The 26500-nt window shown below is 37.4% G+C and overlaps 2 protein-coding genes across 2 annotated transcripts in view; both read right to left on the reverse strand.

The window, feature by feature from the left end:
- Positions 1 to 21532, reverse strand: part of LOC137657906 (DBH-like monooxygenase protein 1) — a 31244-nt gene extending 9712 nt beyond the window's left edge. The window contains exons 1-4 of the mRNA XM_068392549.1: positions 21401 to 21532; positions 6063 to 6249; positions 4666 to 4776; positions 703 to 1023 (exon numbers count right to left, since the gene is read on the reverse strand). Coding sequence (XP_068248650.1) covers positions 703 to 1023; positions 4666 to 4776; positions 6063 to 6245 — 615 coding nt within the window. The 5' untranslated portion in view covers positions 6246 to 6249; positions 21401 to 21532. The remainder of the gene's footprint in view (positions 1 to 702; positions 1024 to 4665; positions 4777 to 6062; positions 6250 to 21400) is intronic.
- Positions 21533 to 23641: 2109 nt separating this feature from the next.
- LOC137657117 (carbohydrate sulfotransferase 3-like) overlaps positions 23642 to 26500 on the reverse strand; it is a 139099-nt gene continuing 136240 nt past the window's right edge. Inside the window, exons 6-7 of the mRNA XM_068391478.1 lie at positions 25719 to 25971; positions 23642 to 24297 (exon numbers count right to left, since the gene is read on the reverse strand). Of these exons, the coding sequence (XP_068247579.1) occupies positions 23984 to 24297; positions 25719 to 25971 (567 nt within the window). The 3' untranslated portion in view covers positions 23642 to 23983. The remainder of the gene's footprint in view (positions 24298 to 25718; positions 25972 to 26500) is intronic.

Consider the following 26500-nt stretch of genomic DNA (forward strand, 5'->3'; position numbering starts at 1 on the left):
TTTACAAGAAGTGACAACATTCATATTTTTTTCGATGAAAATTTAACACAAATAATGGGTACAAAATTTTTAATGAGAATTTATTAAGTATTGATGGATGTTAGGATATTTAATATATTTACAAGTCATTTATAAATATCTCGATTAGTTAAACTTTTATGAAGACTAAGTATTTACTTAATGAAGTATCCTTTGCCCATAAAAATGATTGTATGTCCTCTTTTTTCATTTTCTTTTTAATAATAAACTGAAAATATCAAGGCTATGACCTATTTTCAGATTCGAATGACATAAAAGTAATTTTTGTTTTTATTTTGTTCGATTCAAATTTAAAAAGTAAATTTTGGAGCAAGAAAACTGAATAGTTTTTATTTTTCTTCAGGGACCAGCCACCAGATTTGCTTCAAAGATCTTAATTTCTGCATATGTTTTAAATATATATTGTGTTCTCATCATACTAAGATTTTACGTCATTCAGACCAATGCATTTTTTTATTTTAATAACATGTTATTTTTTGGTATCTACATAATTTTATTACCTTGAAAAATATCATAACAATTGTTCTAAAAATTGTTACACGATAATTTTGTATTTTTATTATCTTGAAAAATATCATAATAATATTTTTTTAAAATTGTTGCATGGTAATTTGGTTATAAATGCATTTTTTCGACAGGAGGAAATTAAGAATAATAACTCACTTCTTCAACGACCAAGTTGATGGACTTGACATCCTCTGAGAACTTCGGAAGAGAGAACCTGGGTTCCTGAAGGTAGATGCTCTTGGTTCCCCTTTGGTCGTGGATGCTCATGTCCATATCGCCTTCAGGATCGCTGTAAGAGTACGCCCAAATTACCCGGGTCGTGTCCCCGGAGAGCTTCATGTCCTGCGGATCGTCGCAGGTGTTCCAGGGGCGCGAGAAGCGAAGGACGGTGTGGGTGTCGTTCTGGTATCCTCCAGCTACAGTTATGTCTTGTTGTTTATCGATGAGAGGGATCATCATGCCCGTAGCGTGTCGGTCCTATGGAGGAGAGCATCTCATCGTTCCGTAAAATGGACAGAATATGGTCAAGCAAATGTAACCAAATATGAATCAGTATTGCAGCAACAAACCTTGGACATTCAAAATCTTATTTCAAGAATGTTTATCATAAGAGGCTGTTCATTCGCCTTAGAATTATTGTGGATGATATCCAAATGTCAAATAGGACAGATTAAACAGAATGGCTTCTTCAAACTTTCCGGTTTATAAGGCCCTAGACTGATTTAAAAGGGGGATTGCTAAGCCAATAAAGATAAGTTAAAAAATGTATGAGAGCACACTACCATCTAAGATTTCAGGGGGATACAGTCTCAAATGTCAGTTTTAATACGAAGGAAGGGAAGAATTCATTGTTCTGAATGAATAAACGATAATAGGCTTGGATGTGTTAGTACTAATTGGTATATCAAAAACATATTTAGCTCGTGTATTACAGGTAATCGACAAAAAAAATCATTATAGATTTTCTGACAGAAATACTTATAAGTTGCCAAGCTGCAATAACACAAATGAAACTTAAATCAAGTTGAATCATCAAAAGAGACCTTTGGCAGATGCTTAAGCTTGAGAAAGTCTAATTAAGAATATGATCAAGATGTCTGGAGCTATTGAATGTATTTCAAAGATTTCTATCTATCCTGTCAAACATTTTTCTCACATTTTTCAACTCAATTGTTATAAGTTTGAGCAATCAGACAAAATAGCATCCCCCCAACAAAATGTAGAAACCGTGATATATTAGCATTGTAAAATCATCCATACTTGGTCGTGGATGAAGCATATCTCAATTAAATATACCGTAAAGTTCATTCAAATGTTACCCAAATCTTAAAAGAAAAATATCAAAGTTGATTTAAATTATCTCAGCATCAAATTGACTTAAATCACAAACTAAGTTCTCTATAAAGTGATAATAGATACTTCGGATTCCTTTTGGAATCTGAATTTGGGTGATCCGAAAACAAATGCTAAGACACAACCATCGTGATCCTGATATAAGCAGTTAGCCCTCAGTAGTCAGTTGCATTCTTTTAGGTCATTATATAATACTCCAATAGGAAGAGAACGAAATCTTATCAAAAGGTCTCAAAAGCTCTCCTAGCCAACTGAACAATGCCATATTATATAACCTAGAGTTGAAACTAGATTCTATCACATGTATCATGATACAGCTATCTTAACAATAGCCGATGAAATTATGATTCTACATAGGAAGAAACCCTTTTAGCAACGAATACTGTTTTTTATTTAATGTTTTATATATCGATTTCTTAATCTTGCATAATGAGACTATTCTAGAACAAAGCCCACTGAAGTTTTAACAGGCCATTGCTATATTGTTTTTTACTTTAAAAAGAAAGGCGATATCAGAAATAAAACGAAAAGTAACACAAGCAGCAACGACTCATTTGCTTAATTATATGTACATAAGGATACTTTCTTGCATAACCTACTCAGAAAGAAACGTAGTTTTTAATGAATTCTGAATTTAGATTTTCTACTCCAAAGGCTACATGGCGGTAACGAAAAACTCGGCCTGACTACAGTAAAGTGATTTTCATATAGATTCGACATGTATTAAACTGCTAGTTAATGAAACTTGCAACAGTTTCCAGAAGAATATTTGTCATAAAAGTGAACAGGTGAAAGTATCAAATTTCTAAATTTAGAAATTTCTATAGATTAACTTTTAATGGAAAAATTTTTTCAATCTTTCAATTATAATTTTTTTCAATGACGAATTTTATCAGAATTCTTGTAGAGAAGGTTTTTTTTTTCTTTCTTTCTTTTTTGATGATGAAATAAACAGTGATAGCATATTGAATATTCAGAAGAGAAGAATAATGCCGAAAGCCTGTCGATGAAGTTCTATCATTAACTAGCTGGGCTCTAAAGATGACCTAAGTTAGCAATCATCATTCCTCAGTACAAAACAATAAGAAACGTTTACCTTCCTCTCAGTATATTTTGTATAGAAACGCATTTTTAGATTATGTTTCTAAGAGAAAATAAGTTCTCATTAAATATGAGTAATCATGTAATAGACTTGAACAGAGATGATAAAGAGACGGAGAGTTACATTTCACGGTTAGGGAAGAAGAAATCCTATTGGTGGGGGAAAAGTTTCTGCGCAGGGAGGCAGGGTTTTTACGCAGAAGATCGAAAAGTGGTATGTACGAATGTACGTACGTGAGCATGCTAATGTTAGCATGGAACGCTTACATTTGATCTACATCAGATATTGGCAGCACTGGTTACTGTATTTTTTCATGAGGCATAGCCTTTGCAACGGTGCCTCCAAAGTTTATCCAGTTATACTGTTTTGTCTTTTCCTCCGGTTATTATAAATCCAAGAAGGTATTGTATAGAGAAGAAAATGTTTGTTTTACGGTTATACATCGTTTCCCCAGTATGTTTTCCCCACCTATAACCCCGAGTCCCCTCTGGGGGTCCCGCATTACCGTAGGATATAGATATATATATATATATATATATATATATATATATATATATATATATATATATATATATATATATATATATATATATATATATATATATATATATTTCTGAAACTATTCATTTGCGACGGGAACGAATGTCCTTTTCGAAGAGAACGTAATTTCTTCTATAAGAAAAGGAATTTTTTTTTTTTTTTTTGCTAGGTTACATTGCAGAAGTATTTTTTGAAAGACTTTAATGGTCATGTCTGATTCAGAGCATTCCAATAATTTGATTGTTCGAGTGTCCTGCTTTCAGTAACCGGAACGAAGAAATCCAAAACCAAGAAACTGAGTAGAATGTACCTTTTATAGTGAGTGATATTAGTGCCTTCTATATATCCAAAGAAAATAAATCGTCAAGGATAAAAGGCATTGAAGAATCAAATGGGAAAACGGCTATCAGCAAAGATGGAGGAAACCTTCATACTCAGTTCAGACAACATAGACAAGCTCATTCGTCAGTACAGTTGAACGCTCATGAGGGAAAAGTGAGTCTTTCTATAATTTGACAGTTTTTATTATTTCATGTCTGAATTTACTTATCTGGATGTGCAATTATTCGTCCTATCTATTAAGATTCATATTGTTAATTCCAATCACGTGATTATATACCTATCAATCCCAATATAAGGCTAAAAGGTGTTGAATGAGCTCAATAAGCAATCTTACTAATGATGTTGAAATGTTACTCGGTGTCTTTTTCCCTCTAATTAGGTGGGGCTACATTTCCAGGGTGAAGCATCAACATCACTCCATGCCCTGTAAGCATTACTTATGGAGTCTTTTAAGCATTCCTTGGTTCCCTAGACGCGTTTACTTATTAGTCTTCTCCGCAGCCTCGGTTCCCTCTTACTTTCAACCTTTTTGTTGCCTCCCCCCTCCCCCATTGCACCTTGGCACTAAATGGTATTTCAAGTCTCAGCATTATGCCCTAATAATCCTTATTCATCCAACCTTCCACGGGAAACATTTATTGCTAATGTATGCTTGAATGGTATTGGATTGAATGCTCATTTTTCTATGGTATGTGTGTAATATGCTTTTCAATACGAAAACATATATTTTTTTCTGAGTTTTAGATCTCCTTACTCATTAAGCTCACTTCGCAAGCACTTACGTGAACGTGTAATTCCCCTGTTACGTCATCAACCCAAGCCAGTACTATGTCAGCTCCCTTCATTCCACCGCTGGGAGAAAATCCAATGCCGATGAAACCTGTCGTAGCAACCTGCAAAAAAAAAAAAAAGAAAAAAAAATAATGATGTTTTATTTAGTTATCCTCTAGCCCAAAGGGAATGTCAGAGTTAAATTCAAACACGACGGTACTCGCTCTCAGGATTCTGCTTGTACTGAAGGGTTAGTTAGGCTTTAACCTCATAATCCCGTCTTGTGACTGTTTATTCAATAGTGCTTTATTGAAATATAAGAATAAATGTGATTCTGCGCAATTTTTCTTCAGTCTCTTATATATAGGCCGTCCTTTACATTCTGAAACTATCCCTTCTATCCATGAGTTCTTTGATTTTAATGACAAACCAAGCAGCTTCTTATCATGGATATTACTTAGTATAATAAAGTATGAGCTTGCATGAGAGGAATCCTGGACGCTGTCTGGGAAAGTTTTTTTTTTTTTTTTTTTTTTTTTTTTTTTTTTTTTTTTTTTTGAAAAAAATACCTTATGCAACGATACCTCTCCAGCTGAAGCATTTGCGAGAAAATTCATGGATTATGATTGGACAAATTTGACCTTTCAAAACCTTTTATTATAATTATTTTCAAACCACCTGAAGGGTTAATTTATTTGGCATCACCCATAATTCTAAATGCGATTCACTTGTAACCTTAGGGTTTTTACAAAATATTTATTAATTGGAATGAAATTCATTCTTCCCAAGCAAAGTATTTCGTAACTCCTTGGGTCCATTGTATATTTTCCTTTCAATTCAGGGACTTGTTCTTGTTGGTTTGAATATGATATTTCGCCATTTAGTCCAATATACAAAGGCAGTATTTACAGATATAGAAGGATGGTAAATTGTGAAAATCAAGGATACTTTGTTCCGGTTTCTTGGGATTGTAGTGGGTAATGTAAAGTATGTAAACCCACAAAATACTGCCTGACTTTCTTTTATGTCTCCCTAAAAAGTCTTAGTTTTTCCAGGATATCATCATAAGTTACTAAATTGGTTTAAATCGTCTCCACAGTTAGAATTCATATTTTCTTTCATTTGAAATTATGTAAATATATGAAACAGTTTCGAAGCAGTGCCAAAAAGTAACACAGCATCAATATTCAAAACACATATGGAAGATCTTATATCTTATAACGAGCCGCAACTCATACCTCATAATCTATCTATTTTAGACACAAATCAATCATTCGTAAATAACCACATTATTTATATCTAGGTATCACACATTTAAGAGTGAGAAGTTCCGGTCTCAAATAAATTTTTAGGTTCAAGCATATGAATTGATAAGTTAAAGTACCCTGTATACTTTCATTCCATTTACCTGTATTTCGACGTGGATTTCCTCCTCTAGAGGAGACCAGAGCATGACGAATGCTCCATTCTGATCCAGAGTGGCTTGATGTTGAAACGTCATTGCACCGAGGTTTTTCTCGGCCGAGTTTATCAACAAACCATTGCATAAAGGCAGCAGTAATATTGCCGCCAACACCCGGAGGCACTCCATTCTCCTGACGAAGATAAGAAGATTTATCACATTACCTCTATTATTATTATTATTATTATTATTATTATTATTATTATTATTATTATTAGCTATGCTACAACCCTAGTTGAAAAAGTAGGATGCTATAAGCTCCAGGGCTCCAACAAGGAAATATAGACCAGTGAGGAAAGGAATTACGGAAATAAATAAAACTACAAAAAAGTAATCAGCAATTAATATAACATATTTTAAGAACAGTAACAACATTAAAATATATCTTTCATAAATAAACTACAAAAAGAGACTTATGCCAGCCATTTCGACATAAAAGCATTCGCTGCAAGTTTGAACTTTAGTTAATAAGGAATTGATAAAATATCGTAATAGGAAAATGTTTATGAATATAATCCCAGTTTTGTTTAAAGTCTTAGGTCACTCAAGTCCAACTAGTAAAAATCTAGGACTTCACCAGCTTTAGTACATCTTTAGAAGACTACTTCGCAAGTTGTAAGAGATACCTTGAACCTGAGAAGGGGGAACATGGGCGATTGTTGACAGAAAGGTGTGGCGAGAAACTATTTTGTATACTGGAACTTCTTAAATGTTGCTGATTCATTGCAATGGAAAACTGGGTTTTCAAAACTATTTTTACAATTACTGAGCTTATTTTTTAACTATTACAGTTACTCTGTTAGCAGTTTCTCTCCTGTGACGTTAATGTTATTCGTTTATTGACCTTAAATAGCCAAATTCGAGAATCTATTGATGCCATAGATGATGTTGGTCCTCATTGGGGTTAAACTTGGTTATTTTGATATGGTCTTTAACGGAAAAAGTCTCCATAGATTACGCATCATATGTTGCATGAGATGAGATACACAAGCACGAACTTAACTATGACTCTAGAATTTTGTAAGGAAAACTGTGTGTAAACAATTCTTTTTCACCCAAGGGGTTAACTACTGCACTGTAATTGCTCAGTGGCTATTTTCCTCTTGGTAAGGGTAGAAGAGAATCTTTAGCTATGGTAAGCAGCTGTTCTAGGAGGACACTCCAAAATCAAACTATTGTTCTCCAGTCTTGGGTAGTGCCATAGCCTCTGTACCATGGTTTTCCACTGTCTGGGGTTAGAGGTCTCTTGCTTGAGGGTACACTCGGGCACACTATTCTATCTAATTTCTCTTCCTCTTCTTCTGTTAAAGTTTTAATAGTTTATATAGGAAATATTTATGTTAATGTTGTTACTTTTCTTGAAACGTTTTATGTTTCCTTGTTTCCTTTCCTCACTAGGCTATTTTCCCTGTTGGGGCCACTGGGCTGATAGCATTCTGCTTTTCACACTAGGGTTGTAGCTTACCAATTAATAATAATAATAATGATAATAATAATAATAATAATAATTATTATTATTATTATAATTAGTGAATGTTTATTCTAATGGTTGTGGTAGCCTATCATCGAACCTTGGTCCAGCAGATCAGCAGGCAGAAACGTTTCCAATAGGCTACCAAAACCTCTGAAAGGGGAGAAGAGGTGTATACCGTCAATACGTTCACTGGATTCATTCAAACACGTTTATATATTAGCTCTTTTACCCCCAAAGGAAGTACTGGTACGTTTCACAAAACCCACCCCTTTACCCCCATGGACGTACCGGTACGTCCTTGCAAAAAAATGCTATAAAATTTTTTTTTTTTCATATTTTTGATAATTTTTTGAAAATATTCAGGCATTTTCCAAGAGAATGAGACCAACCTGACCTCTCTATGACAAAAATTAAGGCTGTTAGAGCAATTTAAAAAAATATATACTACAAAATGTGCTGGGAAAAAAATAACTCCTTGGGGATTAAGGGTTGGAAATTTCCAAAGAGCCTGGGGGTAAAAGGGCAGATTGTGTTGTTAACGCAAACATACGTATACAGTATACTGATAATATAATTGAACTATGCATGGTCTAGTGTTCTCCTCAAAGCATGTATATTCAGCTTTATGCATAGAACAACTGGTTTTCTCTGTAAAAGTTATCGGTTATTCAAGATAATATGGCGTGCCACCGCTATGGACAATCGGTTTATTAAAACGTCCCGATATTAAGTCCTTCGTAAATATATTTTCTTGGGTAAAGGTTTTGTTATTTTCACTAGAATTTCCAATTTTCATATTATTATTATTATTATTACTGGCCATTTTTTATAACAGCTACTGCAGTAAGTCTTTTAATGTCTACATCCTTACCTTTGAAAGTGACCTTGGGATCTCCTGTTTATACTGTTATTGGTGTACCCTAGTCATCCAAAATGACGTCTAAATGTTTATATAGATATGCACACACACGCGCACTCACATTCCCACACTCCCACGCAGATTCAGCCATTCTCAACACTTCCCCTTTTCTAATTAAAACCCGCTGGTTCGGCAATTTGTGGGCGAGTGTGGTTTCCGATATACAGTACGTTTTGAGCTACCTCTCCTCTCCCAGAGTATGACTGCCACACATATATATATATATATATATATATATATATATATATATATATATATATATATATATATATACTGTATATATATATATATATATATATATATATATATGTCTGTGACAGAATTATATATATGTATATGTATATATGTAATATATATATATATATATATATATATATATATATATATATGTATGTATATATATATATATATATATATATATATATATATATACATACATATATATATATATATATATATATATATATATATATATATATATATATATGTATGTATATATATATATATATATATATATATGGTGTTACTTTGAGAACTATTATTGTGCATGAGAATGTTTCTGATCACCAAATCTGAGCGGATTACTTAGAAATTGTAAACATTGTTTCAGTTTTCTTAGTTTTACTTCGATAGTAGTGTTATCATTGTTAGCCAAACTAGAAAGGAGAATCAAGCAGTTTTTCTAAACTTCTCTGTGTTTTTATTTTACAGAAGTATTTATGTGGATTCGCTTTCCCCATTTGAAACATATACTTCTTAATAATAATAATAATAATAATAATAATAATAATAATAATAATAATAATAATAATAATAATAATAATAATAAACGGATTTTGAGCAAAGCGAAAAATCTATTTTTGGGTGAGATAGCCATGTCGTCTTGATGGAAGGTTCCTAATGGTAGCTTCCTAAGGGATATATGTACTACAGTGATATTCCCAGAGAATTTACCTTTAGGTCTCCAGAATTGTAACTCCTGCCACGAATATCCTTAAATTTCTCTCAAGGATATCGCATAATATCAAGGGACGTATTCTTGACATGCCACATGGCAATCTTCACCCCGAATAGCTTTTACGCTTCGAGGGGGAAAGTGGCAAAAGTAGAAGGGGAGCCGTATCAAGGTTACCCTACCTCCCATACTACTATTAAGTATCAATATGGCGCCATATCCAAGATGGCGGACATTCCGTGTAGCGTTGAGCATGGTGCTACAGATACAGTACTTCGGGAGGGATTCTGCAAAGACCTTTTCTATAGAAAAGGAGGGTGGGTCCATCAGGACGACATGGCTATCTAACCCAAAAATAGATTTTTCGCTTCGCTCAAAATCCGTTTTTTGGGCTCGGCCCTGTCGTCCTGATGGAAATATACCAGAGAATTAATGTATCTGTGGATTTTCATCAGTGCCTTAACTTTAGGACAATTTTTCAATGGTCATCTAAACCATTTGAGACAAATGATGTTACCGTTATCCGTCATTATCACTAATCATAAACTATGTTAGTGCTTCCCGCCCCCTACGGGGAAATCATACTAGAGTAACTAGACGGTGGAAAAAGGGCCTCAAGGTTAGCATATATTGTATGAACAAACATGAGTATTCACTGAGTATACAAACGGTCTCACGGTTTGTATATATTGTCGGAACAATATCAGTGTCCATCATATCTATTGTTTGTAAGCATACAATGATATGAGGGTTACTTGCATGAATAAGTCAAAGAACTCTGGCATCTTGAATATGCAAATTTGCAGGCGAATTAGGACGCAATTACATTCTGATAGCCATTTATTTCTGATAAATGACTAATTGAAAAACGAGTGAAACGAATGTAACATAATAAAGGAGTTATACATGCAACGTATACAGGAATTAAATTTCCTTTTTGAAAGGGAAAAATATTTTGTAAATGTTGCCTCTTATCAACGCTGTGTACTATGTAGACACTGTACAAGTGTTTATCTGTATAATTCTACACCTGAGATTTTGAACAAAATTAGTGTCACCACAGTAACATTCATTTAGAGGGTATCACACTAACAGTGTTGACACCCCTTCTCCCTAATTGATAGTCCCAATCAATTAACTGTTCATCGCAGTAATCAGACAGCAGGTTCTAATACAATACCTGCCGCCACCACATAATGCTTCCGTTCATGGACCTTCTTAGCATGATGTTTATGGAACAGTCTGGATCATCCCCATCCAGTATATGAGCGAGGACGTTCAATGTCCCAATCAATTAACTGTTTATTGCAGTAATTAGGAGGCAGGTTTAAATACACTAACTGCCGCCACTTCATAGTGCTTTAGTTCGTGGTCCTGCTTAGCATAGTGTTTGTAAAACACTCTGGATGATTTCCATCCTGTATATGAACGAAGATGCTCAACGTCCATATACTGAAAGAAGTTCAGTGATGAAGCAATTTTCCTCGGATCATGGCCTGCGGGAGCACTGTCAGGATCCGCTCTATGAATAAAGTAGGTGAGCTTCGCCCTCAATTGTTTTAAGGTTAAGTTTGAGCCAGAGGTTTCTCCTTTAAAGAGCTGTCCTCCCTTGAAGTTTGAAGTCCTACGAAGATAAACCTTTAGACTCTCTACGGGACATAGAGATATCTTCCTTCAGAGAGCAGATTCTCGAAGGACCCCACCTTTTTGTGGGTAGCTCATTTTTAGCGAGAAAGGCTGGACTAGGAAAGAGATTCAATTCTCCCCTTTCTGTGAACTGAATGTGTCCCTCATTTCTAGATAGGGCTACTATTTCACTAACTCTAGCCCAGAGTTAGTGAAAAATAACGTTTTGGGTCAGATCCTTGAGGGAACAATCTTCATTATTCACAGATGAGGCATAATGAAGGAACTTGTCCAAAGACCATGAAATGGGCTTTGGAGGTGCTGCGGGCCTAAGCCTTGCACATGCCTTCGGAATCTTATTAAAGATTTCATTCGCCAGATCCACTTGGAAGGCATATAGAAGAGGTCTAGTCAAAGCTGACTTACACGTAGTTATCGTGTTGGCTGCCAGACCTTGATTATGAAGGTGGACAAAGAAGGACAGACAGAAGTTCGTTAAAATTTCTTTCGGTCCTTTTGCTTTAACAAAAGCAACCCACTTCTTCCAAGATGACTCATATTGTCTTCTGGTTAACTTAGATTTGTATTCTTCTAGGAATCCTATAGTATCTTCTGAGATCCCAAATCTTTTCCTAACCGCTAGGGCAAGAAATTCATGAAATGAAGGGTTTGGTCTCTCTGTGATAAATCGAAGGTAATTAACTTCTGAGCCCTCTAAAATAGTACTTGGTTCAGTACTAGGGCCAGCCTCAGCTAGAGGGAACCAGTAGCTCTCGGGCTACATGGGAGCCACCAGAGCTACTCCTCCCTGGAAGGACCTCAGCATATTGAGGACCTTCAGCAGGGAATTGGATGGGATGAACAAGAATTCCCGAGTCCATCCCTTCCATACTATAGACCTGATGTCTGTTATCTCCTCTAGAGTATCCTCGTATGGGGCTACATATTGAGGTAGTTTCTTGATGACGCTCGTCATGAAGAGGTCGATCTGCAGTTCGGGGACTTGTTCCCATCTGGGAGAGAATATGTCTGCGTCTGTGGACCCTTCTAACTCTGCTGGCCTGAGTGCGAGTAGAGCATCCGCTGTCACCTTGCCATCCTTTTAGGCAAGGGATGGCTAATATCACCTAAACTATATGAGACACCCTCTAGCCTTGTCGGTTCCGATGTCTCAGTATCGCTTCGATGTCCCAGATCAGTCTGAGGAGGTCTGATCTGCGTGGAGAGAGTTTCATCAACAACGACAGGACTAACATGGTCTCGGATAGAACTAACTGAGTTCCTTGAATTTTTCTCTGATGGGAGTAAACTCCCCATTCTTCCGACTAGGCATTCCTGTGGATGATCTACAAAAGTCGAGGTGGTTGCAAGGGCACTATCTTCAATAGGCTCTCAGCCTTTGATCGATGTTAGGGAAGCGATTAAGGAATGACCGATATCGGTCCTTTTAGATCTCTTTGAGCGTTTGATGCGTATCTTCTCCAGACTCTTAACCCATCTTTCAGCTGTGCTCTTAGCACTGGGTCTGTCATTATTGCTAACTGGAGAGAGTTCAGAACTCTTCCTTGTTAGCATTTTGGAATCCTGACCAATTACCATAGTCTCTTGATCGACCCTGTGATCTCCTTTCACATCCCTAAGGGAAACGAGAGCCGGAGTGACCTCGGGTTTCGATGGTTTTTTAACCATTGAAGCCTTTGAGCTGTAGAGAATCAAGACTTTTTGGCGCTGATTTTGCATCCCCGATGTTCCCGGAACCGGATTACTTCCTTGGATGCTCATAGACCAGTCACTTCAGGTGCTGCCCACACCAGCCTTTCGTCCAGGTACTTTGTTACCTGAACCACTGTTAGGCTTTGTTTTTGCGTGACCGTGTCCGCCAATCTCGTGAAGATACTTAGAACTATGTTTAGTCTGACAAGTATCTGTCCTTAGACATACGTTATCCTCTGTAACTTGAATCCTAGGTAGGAGGGGAGGGGGCAACTGACTGGAAGCTGCCGATAGGCAACTTTCAGGTCTAGCAAGACTGTGATCACCCTTTTTTGAAATAGGGTCCCTATGTTCAGAAGGATTAACATTCTGCACTTGCTGTTTTGTTTGAACTTTATGAGTTTTCTTGAGTCCTTCTTGTGAACACCAAACAGCCTTCCCTGGAATTCGATGGACTATGCTTTCCTTATTACCTGTATGCTTTATAGCTCTAAGGTATACTCTTCCAAGACGGGGTTGGGGTGCAGGAAGATTTGAGGAAATAATGGTAGAGGCATGAGTATTTTCCATCCTAGTCACATCTTGATTAGGCCTTGGACCCAAGGATCGAAGGTCCCACAAGCCTGAAGGAGCTTCCATCCTGCCAGAAGCATCTCTTCGCTTCGATTGATCAGAAAGTTTACATCTCCGACCGCTTGCCTGTGGCACCGCGGTCCTCGAAACTGTAGGATGTTGTTGAACAGCCCGAGGAAAAACTCTAGATTTTCCTGTCTTCCTCTTAGTTTGGGGACCCACATCCGTGGAAGACTTTCTCTTTAAGGAGATGCCCCACTTCTGGAGAAGTTCCGTATTCTCCGTGGTGGCATTCTTAATGACCTCTCGGACTACCTCATTTGGAAAGAGGTCTCTACCCCAGATGTTGGAAGATATTATCTTCCTTGTTTCATGTTTCGCTGTTGCAGCCGCAAACACAAACTCCCTACAGGCTCTCCTAGCCTTCATAAAAGCATAAAGGTCTTCTACTAAGGTGTCCATATGCATTTTGGCCAAGACCGTTAGCATGTCTGGGGTATCTTGGTGGGCTGAACACAACTCCATGCAATTCTGTAGGGATAGAGAGGCTGCAAGTCTCTACTTTGTCTCTTGTTCTTTAAGCAGGAGACGTTCAGAAAGTTTAGGGAGATTCTCACTAAACTGTCGTCCAGCAACATCTGCATCTAGTTTCCCTACTGAAAAAGTTAAATGGACTTCCTTCCAATCTTTCTCCTGCATGGAAAAGGCTAGTGATAGAGGTTTGCACTCCTCGAGTGCAGGACATGGTTTACCTGCCTCCACTGCCTTAGTAACAGATTGAAATACCTTCCATGTAAAGGGGAATGATATTGAAGCAGGAGCAAGAAAGGTAGGATGTCTGTTACTTAGTGTGGACACTTTCGACACTGAGTAACCCGCCTTTCTCAGGCTATTTGACAAGATGGCCTGTGCCTTATCACGGTCGAGAATCATAACCTCCCTCGGTTCTGTTTCTTCTCCTGACGTTAGTTCATGCTTCAATCGAATGAAGCAATTAGGGAAAGCGTTAAAGCTTGGCCAAAACTGAATTTTGTCTAAAGGTACAGCACTCATCTTCTCTGAGATGTAGAGTTTGCCGTCTGAAATCGGCATCAGCTCCGCATACCTCCAGGGATTGGTTTTGGAGCATGGCGGAAGGTCTTGATCTCTGGGTCTTTTGTATGACCCAGTGGGGTCATGCAAGTGGGGCTTCACAAAGCTCTTTTTTGAATTTCGCTTCCTCCTTTTCGCCTTGTATGTGAAGGTTTTCCATTAGACTTTTCATAAGGGTCAAAATCTGGGCCATTTCGTCTAATGGAGGGGTAGAAGGTGAAGATGTCGAGGTTGACAGCTCTAGAGCCGGCACAGACGGAAGCAATTCCGACTTGACATTGTCCACCTGTTCCCGTGAGGGCTTCCGGCCCTCCATCCCAAAGGTTGTCTGAACGTAGTGAGGTGCGAACCTTGCCTGGGGCACCACTATTTCCTTACTTGCTTTCGGGAATAGTAAGCTACGCATCCTATCATTAGGTAGGTATGGTCCCGGGGAGATCTTTTGGAACCCTCTTACCCAGTTGCGTAGATTCTTACGAGCTGCATCCATAGACTCCGCCGACTTAGGATTATCAAAACCCTCGGACACTAAGGTCCGACATATATTGCAAGCTTGGGGGTTCCAATAATGCAGGGATTCGGAAATAATATTGCAGGGAGCATGAAACCGGCATGTATTATGACCATAAAAGTACCTACTTTTAATGTTGCAGAAGACTGCAACACATGTCATCTGGGGTTCCTCCTGTAAAGAAAGGAAAGCAGAATGAGTATGTGATTGATTATCTCAGTGATAAGCAATATGTAAAAGACATCTTTTAACTAAAGTAGCTTAGGATAGTAAGCTAGAAAGGGATAGTGGGAGACACATACTTGCGTTTCCCTTGCAGGCAATTGCTGTTACTTCCCCTCAGTATTAACTAGAAGGAATTTCCTTTTTAAGGAGACTCAAACAAATGATTCCAACCCTTAGGGGTAGAAAAGAGTACAATATCACTTCCCTTTTAGTATTTAACACTGTGGAGTAAAGATAACTGATTTCTAATCAGAGTATTGAAGGAATTCTATTCTTTCTAAATAGGATCGGTCTCAGCAGAAGTCCGAAGGGTACCCAAGAATGTAAGAAATAACTACTGTATCATTATATTATAGTTTTTCTGTTTGCAGATAATTTGTAGTTCCGACAGTGCGCTGCCATTGTGGCTAGCATTTGACGGTACGGTCCAGCCGGCATGACGCCAACTGGACTAGGAAATATAAAAGACATATATTTGTTTATCCTACCCAGCCCATTTGCTGTAACCTTCCCTTTCAATATTAAATTATAGAGTATTAAATTATAGAATAAGGGTTCTAACCTTTAAGGATAGAGAATTTACTACCACTAGCCCTTTAATTTATTTGATATTGTAGGATAAAATGTAAAGTGATTTCTAATCAGAATATTGAAAAAATTAAATTTTTTCAATATAGGATTGGTCTCAGCAAACACCTGGGCAAAGATACCCAAGATATATTGGAAGATAACTATAAGTATAGTATATACAATATTTTTCTATCTGCTGTATATCCTATACTGCAAATATACTGACTACTGTATAAACTCATACTGTAATATCGCCGGCATATCGCCAGCCTAGCTAGTCCCTGCCGGCACACCTGGCCAGCATGCTAGCTAAAAGAGAGAGAGACAGCATGGAGCAAAGGACTGCCTTATTATTGTGTACGTATACACTAAATAAGGATGTAATTATCTAATTTTATTGCCTTTCTCCAGAAAGAAGGTTCAAATGGAAGGGGAGAATGTATCATTCAAGCTTCCATCCAGCCACCAGTACCATTGCCGGCATGGTCCAGCCGGCACATGGCCGGCAGTCTAGCACCCGGCACATGGCCGGCAGTCTAGCACCCGGCAGTGCAGGTACAGTCGGCATACCCGCGGCTGAGTCAGCACCTGTCTGTGCCGGTCCGGCCTGCATACGGCCGGTCAAGCTAGTACCCCGGCAATAGCACTTGTGGCCGGCAGTCCAAGGGAAGACTGAAGAACCTTGGTGACAGAAGAGACTTCCCATCAACAGTCATCATGGCTGCCGGCAACGTCATGGCCGCCGTCAGATGACATGGCTGCTAGCCACCTGCCCAGCTGCCGACAACCGTCATAGCCGCCGGCAGTTATAGTACCGGCAGCCTACATGGCCGCCGGCCATTGACATGGCCGCCGGCGATCGACATGGCAGCCAGCAGCTGTCCTAGCCGCCGGCAGCCAGGCTGATGAATAGGAGTCCGGCCGGCCCCGCAATCTGCCGGCAATCGGAGAGATTGCATGACGACGGCCCAAAGAGATACGATGGCTAGGCCATCACTAAAGGACAGAGGAGGAGGGAAAAGGGTCCTGTATGAGGTGGGGAAGGAGCCGGCAAGGTTGCCGGTTCTACCACTCCCTGAAGAAACTCTATTTCAGTATCGGCGCCACCTAGGTGATAGGAGAATCTCTATTCTCCAACCTAGGGTCTGCCAATACAGTTAAGGGGACAGCTGCAGTACCGCCTCCTCTCCATCTCAGGCAGCAGAAGAATGTCTATTCTTCAGCCTAGGGACTGCGATCACAGGACTAGTCTTTTATACCGCAGGGAGAAGGTGGCGGCATCAAACCCCACTTCAAGTGCGGCCTAGGGAGGGCTAGCCTCCTATGCCGGAAGCCTGGCCGGCAGGGGTATGACTATTCACCCCGCCGACCGGCCGCCGGCACAAGACTAATTACTCTTAGGTTCGGACCAAATCCCAAAACCTGCTATCTGCGGCTAAGGGAAGGGACAGAAAAACCCTGGGTTAGTCATGCCTGAATGAAAACTCGAGGCACGACCCACCAGTGTTGTAGCCTAAGGCTACTCTCAGAAGGAAGGAGGGATTACCCTTAAATCTCCTTTGGAAGACGTGTAATGGTTTATATAATAATTCTAGGAGATATCTATCTCCACCTGAATTGATAAAAAAGTACACGAGGGTAACCGGGGAAATGTCTGAAAGTATAATAGATCGCCTAGGTTAGGTTACTTAGGCAAGGCGAGATCTCGGTTACCTCAATCACCAAAACTCTAACTTATACGATCGACATAGAAAAATAAAAATTATGCACAATATAATTATCTTTACAAGTAAGATTTGCCTAAATACCTTTCATAACTAATTAATGCTATTTAAACCGGGAAGTCGTTCTAATAAGTAAATAACACATGCCTAACGAACGACAGCGCCCATGGCGCCTCCGGTACAGGCCTAGCTCCTAGGCACAATAAATTACTCTAATTTCACTGTGAAACAGGCGCTAAAATATACTCATTGTAAAGACCCAATACTAAACTTTCCAGAGGCGAAAGAAGTTGGAGATTGCATAATAATAATCCTTGAAAATTGATCCAAAAAGCTAGATCAACAGGGAACACCACCGAGCGAAATCGCTACAAAATTAGGAATGTCCGCCATCTTGGATATGGCGCCATATTGATACTCAATAGTAGTATGGGAGGTAGGGTAACCTTGATACGGCCCCCCTTCTATTTCTGCCACTTTCCCCCTCGAAGCGTAAAAGCTATTCGGGGTGAAGATTACCATGTGGCGTGTCAAGAATACGTCCCTTGATATTATGCGATATCCTTGAGAGAAATTTAAGGATATTCGCGCCAGGAGTTAGAATTCTGGAGACATAAAGGTAAATTCTCTGGGCATATTACTGTAGTACATATATCCCTTAGGAAGCTACCATTAGGAACCTTCCCTCAGGATGACATGGCCGAGCCCAAAAAAATAATAATAATAATAATAATAATAATAAAAATAATAATAATAATAATGATAATAATAATAATAATAATAATAATAATAATAATAATAATAATAATAATAATAATAAACGAGAACATGTAGAATTACTGAAATAATTCAGATAATGTCCCACCCGTTGGTTTATTTAAATCCGAGTCTAAGATAAGAAATAGACAACCTTTCACTCGGATTTCTATGGTATTATCATTTTCAACTCTTAAACTTTACTAGCAATTGCATTACTCAAGAGGTAACAAAAAAAATCTCCATAGAGGCCAACTAAGATATTTAGAATAAATAATTGAGAGTAATCCACCCATTAACCTTTGCCGCACCAGAATATAAATGTTTGATAATTATTATATTTTATCCCAAGTGGTGGCCATAGTATAGTCCTTGATATCTGGAATGGGGATGCCTTATACCCGGATGTTTAACAAAGTATGAAACATTTATCATGTCATCTTTCAATGATTATTTGAGAATCAAAAGAGTTATTCAATTTCTAAATAAAAGTTTCTGCACTTTAGTGAGAATTCCTGAAAAACCTAACAATGTTCCATTTGTTGTAAGTGCACTGAAGGGGAAGCTAATGGATACCATACATTGCAAAACGTGTTCTAATATGCTAACGCCTTCCTATTACTATTTTAGTAATAGCTTAGCGTGAAATGTTTCAAATCCTCTTAGAAGCCATTAGGAGTAACAAAATTGAAGGAGGAGGTTTTAGAGAATCCTTATAAACGGGGTTGCTGCTAGAGGGGCCTGACCTGATCCGAGTCCTCTTAATTATTTCACAATTGAATTTCTTACCGTAGGAGTAGGAGGACAATGTTGTCAGTGCACCTCACGTGGTGCACTGTAGGCCTTACTAAAGGGTCTTTGCAGTGTCCCTTCGGGCCTTAACTACACCCATTTTTTAAAGGTGTTTGGTTTCAGTTCCAGTTTCATCAGAATAGATGGTCACCAGACCATCAGCTGGGCAAGCCTCCAATCCCCATTGTTGTGCCCAACAACAGCAGTGGCCTCCCCAGTAAACAGCTTAAGCTCACGGTCCTGGGCGGCGATCGAACACGTTACATCTCTACTGGCCAGGAGGCTAGTACAGTCTTCTACTACTTTATTGCTCCGTTCCCTCTTCCTTTCTTCCATCTTGGTGTCCAACCTCTTTAACTTTCCTTTCATACTGCAACTGTGGGGTTTTCCCCTGTTGCACATAATTATTATTATTATTATTATTTGCTAAGCTACAACCCTAGCTGGAAAAGCAAAATGCTATAAGCCCAGGGGCCCCAACAGGGAAAATAGCCCAGTAAGGAAAGGAAAGAAGGAAAAATAAAATATTTTAAGAAGAGTAACATTAAAATAAATATTTCCTATATAAACTATGAAAACTTTAACAAAACAAGAGGTAGAGAAATTAAATAGAATAGTGTGCCTGATTGTACCCTCAAGCAAGAGAACTCTAACCCAAGACAGTGGAAGACCATGGTACAGAGGCTATGGCACTACCCAAGACTAGAGAACAATGGTTTGATTTTGGAGTGTCCTTCTCCTAGAAGAGCTGCTTACCATAGCTAAAGAGTCTCTTCTACCCTTACTAAGAGGAAAGTAGCCACAGAACAAATACAGTGCAGTAGTTAACCCCTTGAGCGAAGAAGAATTGTTTAGTAACCTCAGTGTTGTCAGGTGTGTGAGGACAGAGGAGAATCTGTTAAGAATAGGCCAGACTATTCGGCGTATGTGTAGGCAAAGAGAAAGAACCGTAACCAAAGAGTGCTAAATAGTCTCCCAGACTTCAGTGCTGGGCCTAAATTTAATTAATTTCAATCCACAATCAAATTTCTCCCCGTATGAAGGTATTCCCGACAGTGAACTTCACGATGGAAAGTGCGAGCATAACTAAGGGTCCTTGCAGTATCCTTTGGGACCTTAGCTGCACTCACTTATTACCAATCTACTTTGCATCCAATTCCATTTCCTTTCTTGAATCTTCGTATCCAATCTATTTCAACTTTTACTTAATCGTGCAATTACGGGTCCCTATATTTTTGCATCAACCCACTGGATAGCCTCCAATGACCCAGCACTGGGCCATATTAATATCTATGAATCTACCTACAACAACAACAAATGCAGCCGTTTCTAGTCCAATGCAGGAATAAGGCATCAGACATGTGTTGGTCATGTCTGGGGTTTGGCCTTTTTGATCACCACGCTGGCCACTGCGAATTGGTGATGTGGGAGACTTCAGGCATATCGCTCACAGCAAGCCAACTTAGTATGGGTGACCCTGATTGGGACAGCTTTGCTGATCATGACGATGCACAAACCCTTTCACCACCTTAAGGTACCCCAATTAGGAAAGGGATTGAATCTACCCACCTGCAATCAAATCTCGCCTCTCTGAACGAGTTGTATGATTGCAAGAACACGTGTCTGGGCTCAATACCAAGCAATCTGGAACACAGTTAAGGCAGTAGGCCTACCACTGGTACTGGCCACTGATCCTATGCTCGATTTGATGGAATTTCGTCTTTCGTTGTGTTATAAGTCATTACCCAAAATGGTCAAGTAAAATCTCTCACGAACCGAAGCTTTTCAGCAAATTAAGAGGCATACTCATCTGTTCTTTAGCAGTTTAATCTAGCTATTACAGTTAGATTGATTGATTTTGAGTTTTCCGGTATCCTGATATTGAAGGTCAAAAATGCCGATATTGTTCTTTATTAATAAAAAAAAAAGCTCTAAAAGCAAAGATGTCCACATACAAGTTAAGAAGGTTTCAAAAGACCTGCTTCTGAAATAAATCTAAAAATACCGCTTGTATAGTATAACACATCCTGCCCAAGAATGTTAGAGTTAACATATTAAACCGTTAAAAAAAATCCACCGTATCTTTTCATCGCTTGATTTCCTTAACTGTAAGGAAGTATATGTTTTACAAACGTGTATGCTCGAGATGTATGAGTTGTCAAATCATGAAGAATTACTGTTTATGTAACTGTATTTCATCCTTTTCTAATGCTATCACGATACCTGACTTGTCCTCAAAGGGCCTTTTTGAGAAAATAATGAACATATTCTCATAAACCGTAAAACATGTACACCTCATATTTGTATTAAAAGATACAAATATAAAAAAAAAGAAAAGAAACTCAATTGATTACCTAGTCCGATGGCTTCTTATAACAAAATATTTTCCTGTAACTCAAAATTTGCAAACTCAAAGCACTGAAGAGGAACCTCCTCTCACTATCCCTCCACAGAAGGGTATGGTCTTGCCCTAATATTTCATTCTACATCTGTTGCCTAATAGAGTATGAAACTAAATCTCATCATGACCAGCAAAGTTACACAATTAGAAATTTCATGACTTATAATGTGTTAGCTAACTCTTCGTGTCTCACCTTTAGCTCTACTATTTCGCTCTTGTCTTATTAAATTCTGAATGGAAGGTATTGCTTCATTTTAGATGCATTGTTTAGCAGCATCATTCATGGTGTTACGTCAACAGAATCGAACAACCTTTTCAGTTTTGAAAATTGTAAGAAAAAAAAAGCTTTTAATTCTATTGCTTTGATAATTATTACAAAATGTAATTTCAATTTCTATATACTGTATATATATATATATATATATATATATATATATATATATATATATATATATATATATATATATATATATATATATATATTGGACATGGAATATATAAACTCGACGCCTTTATTTGTAAAGAGATTTGTAAGCTATATAAAAAAACTTTAACCACTTAATATAGAATTGAATGTATTGTGAATAATTAACGTCGCTGGGAAATTAATATTTAGACCTAAGCTACCATTCATTAAAGGGTACAATTATTTTATATAGTATGCATAAGTACGTTGGCACTATATAGTGTTATGCTAAATGTAAGTATTGATATATACGTGATTATATGTTTATGGTAATAATGTTGTATGTATATATATATATATATATATATATATATATATATATATATATGTATGGGTGTATGTATGTGTATGTGTATGTGTATATATATAAATATATATATATGTGTGTGTGTGTGTGTATGTGTATATGTATGTATATGTATGTATATATATATATATATATATATATATATATATATATATATATATATATATGTGTGTGTGTGTGTGTGTGTGTATTTTCTTTTTTTTAATTTAGGAATCATGACAAAATTCACTTTCAACTTTTATCATTCTTGATAATTGGGACAAAATCCATTTTCAACTTTAAAATTGATCAGAGAATTATGATGAAATGCACTTTTGCTTTGACATTAATTTTAGAAATATAACAAAAGGTACTTCTAACTTCAAGATTATTTTGAGAATTATAATAAAGTGCAATCCTAACTTTAATAGCACTTTGATAAACATATCAAAATAAACTTTTCACTTTGATATTATTCAAGAGATGCATAAAAATGCTATTGAAAAAAGAGAAGAACGTGACTCAGAAAAATTAAAACATTCGAAAAATATTAAAGATGTAAAAGATTTTGTCTGATTTATCAGTTCTTCAATTAAAAATCGTTTCCATACATATGAAATTGTACTTTTAATGGCATTATTGACAGAGAAATAAATTTCTAACTCGGATGTTTAAATTTATTTATCAGAAATAACAATAATGCTCAATAATTAAAACTTCATTTGGAGTATCTTCTCTACCTTAGCTTTTTTATTGAACAGCTATCTGGTATCCAATGAAGATCTCACATACCCTTTTATGTTTATGGAATGAATTATCGATTGAAAATCATTTTGTGTCACTGTAGCTGTTTTGTTTAAGACACGGTGGAATAGCTAAATTCGCTCCAGGATTCTTCTCATGACATTTTCCTCTTTTCACTCAAAAGGGCTCGATGTCTTAATTTCCGTAACGGCCTTGAGTGAATATTATAACGTTACGGTCTCGGCATAAAGACATTTCTTAATAAGATATTTAGAAAAAGAGTGAATATAGAGTGAAGCCCCTGCCTTCACTGTAGTTTATAAAACATTCAGTCGCTTCCTTGAATGGGATTCCAAAATAAAAGTATGATCATTTGTTCTCATCACATAACAACAACCAATGCAGCCGTTTCTTGTCCACTGCAGGACAAGGGCCTCAGACGTGTCGATTTATGCCTGGGGTTTGGCCAGTTTTCATCATCACGATGTCCAGTGCCGATTGGTCATGGTGGGAGATTTTTGTCTGATCCCTCACAACAAACAAACATAGTATGGGAGGCACTGGCTAGTACGATTTGCTGTTCATTTAAAATCCTAGGACTTTAAAACACATATCAGGTTAACTTTTACGTGAAATTTTATTCATATAGACATTAAAAGTTTTTATACAATAGTAATACATTTGTTATATCACATGGGAGTCCGTTGTTTGGGGGTAAGGTTACATTCTGGCAGTGAATAGAGATTTCAACGCTTTTGCAGTATTGCTTATATCAGCAATTTTCTTGTTTGATACTTTGAGAATGGAAAACATTATAAAGAATTCACAATTCAAATTGAATGGTGGGTAGCACGACTGATAGATACGATACTATTAAACCCTAATACATGAAAGACAAGCTGAACTAAAAGATTAAAACAGTTTCAATTAAAGGTAAGGAAAAAACATAAAACATTGTAAAACGAAAAACGACTTCAGCATTATGAATAATACACCTTAATGTAGCAAATTAAATACTCTTTTAAATTAAAGAAAACAAATTAAACAGATTTTTTGTGGTCCACGAAAAGAGGGTATGAAATATTACGTGCCCTCTCTAATGTACCAAACAGGTTATACCCTAATTTACTGAGAACGGATTGGCAGTTGGCTTCGATTTCCAACAGCGCACGCTCTGTAATAGCAGTCCTCCAAGCCTGATATTGCTCAGTAGTATTCCTAACTGTTCCATAAACAGCGACACGTCGTTTCTCCGCCGCTCTTGAGACGTGACTCTCCATGTACGCGGCCCATTTCGGAGAGAGCTCTGCATCATTTTCTCCAACCAGAAATCTCCAAATCTCCGTCGCTTTACCTGTTGGGGTTGTGTGATTTTAATTAAATGGCCGAGAACATCTTATTTTTATTTTTTGGATATGTTTAGTTGGGGTATTCCATGCTAAAGCGCAGACATTAAACGAGAACTGTTCTACACTATTGATATTAATTAACTCATTTTGCTATGTATTGTAATTAGTGTTTAAATTCCGTGCTATCTATTTAGGATTTTTATAAAATATTCATTACTTTCAATAAGTTACTCTAAATTTGCTTAAAACTATTTCATTCTGTCGGGGTTATTGTGTGATTTTAATTAAATGCCTAAGGACATCTATTTTTATTTTTAAACGGTGAATCTATGCTAAAGGGCAGACATTAAAAGTAAACTCGCCAACTCGCCTTTTGTAATGTATTGTAATTATATACTATGTTTAAATTCAGTACAATCAATTTATGATTTTTCTTGCTCCGATAGTCATTGTTTTATAATAAGCTCTTCCAAATTTGCTTAAAACTAGATAATCCTTACTTAATTGATGACATCTCTGAATAACTTCATAATTCGAATCTAGTATGTGAATTCCGCTAGTGCCATTTCCACCTTTGAAAGATAAATCAAAATTCATATAATATCTAATTATCTTTTTTTTTCTGGCAGAAAATCTTTCACTTAGAAAAAAAAATTCTTATTACTGTTATTGTTGAAACAGAGCGAAGATGAAAGTTAATGTTATAGGTATCAGCCAACATTCAGTCAAGGACTTTTTTAAGGAAAGAAATACTGTTAATGATTCAAAGGTGAAAAACACATAGGAGTAACGAAGTAAGCACTAATTCATTTCTCACCGCATTCGCATATCCATTTAAGAAAAAGCACAACGATAGATTTCTAACCCGGGTTTATAATCTATTTTCTTTGCTGTCTTAAATCTTTGCCTTTTGCATAACTGGCTCAGTTGGGAGCGTTGTCGCACATAAAGAAATAGTCTGGATTATTCTCTAGAAAGGCTATACCATGAAATTCAAGTCCGCTCTCTCTCTCTCTCTCTCTCTCTCTCTCTCTCTCTCTCTCTCTCTCTCTCTCTCTCTCTCTCTCTCTTCTTCTTCTTCTTCTTCTTCTTCTTTCTCCCCGTTATCTCTACATTAAGGGGTAGGTTGCCCAATGAGCCCTCTCCAATGCCTCCTATCAAAGGCGTACCCTTCCACCAAACCTCTCTCTCTCTCTCTCTCTCTCTCTCTCTCTCTCTCTCTCTCTCTCTGTTACAGGATTGTAATGTTTCAAAGAGTCTTTTGTCATTACGACGTGTCAATTATGGCTTTATTCGGGAATCTGCATGGTGGCTCTCTCTCTCTCTCTCTCTCTCTCTCTCTCTCTCTCTCTCTCTCTCTCTCTCTCTCTCTCAAAGGTTGTATCTACGCACTGTATAAGAGTAAGTGCTAATTAACCGTTCTTACCAATAGGATCCAAACACAGCTGTTCATATGTTATCCCCATAACCTTCCCTGGGTATTCTTGCATCAACTTGGGCGTTTGTAATATGTCGTCTTCAATCAAAGGACAGTAGTATCCAGGATCCAACTTATGGAGTTGATTCTTGGCCATCGAGTATAACGAACCTCTCGGATCTCTCACTAAATGGATAACTTTTAGGTCGACTTGGGGGTCATCCAACAATGGCCTCATCCACATCATTCGGATGCGAATAACCTTGAAAACAAAAAACAGAATTAATACAGTTGTAAAAGCTAAGATGACTTAGAAACAGTCATGAAAAAGACTGGCAATAAAAACAGTTGCGTTGGTGATGAGGATTTGCTGTGACATGTAATTGTTTTAGAGTTATACCAGGATATTCCACTTATTCCTGAAATTATACAGTTTATTAACCACTGGATATCTTACATTTATTCTTACAGATCATCTTTATCTCATGGCAAAGAATGTGTAAAATTTATTGTAATGTTAAAGCTCCCAACATTTCACAAAATTACCTGAAATTTTGTCAATTCCGTTGCCTGATAGTAGGTTGGCAAGGGCACCAGCCACCTGTTGAGATACTACCGCTAGAGAGTTATGGGTCCTTTGACTGGCCAGACGTACTACATTGGATCCTCCTCTCAGGTTACGGCCCATTTTACTTTTGCCTGTACATACACCGAATAGTCTGGCCTATTCTTTACATATTCTATTCTGTCATCATACACCTGACAACACTGGGATTACCAAACAATTCTTC

The sequence above is a fragment of the Palaemon carinicauda genome, chromosome 18 (genome assembly GCF_036898095.1).
Source record: "Palaemon carinicauda isolate YSFRI2023 chromosome 18, ASM3689809v2, whole genome shotgun sequence".
NCBI lineage: Eukaryota > Metazoa > Arthropoda > Malacostraca > Decapoda > Palaemonidae > Palaemon > Palaemon carinicauda.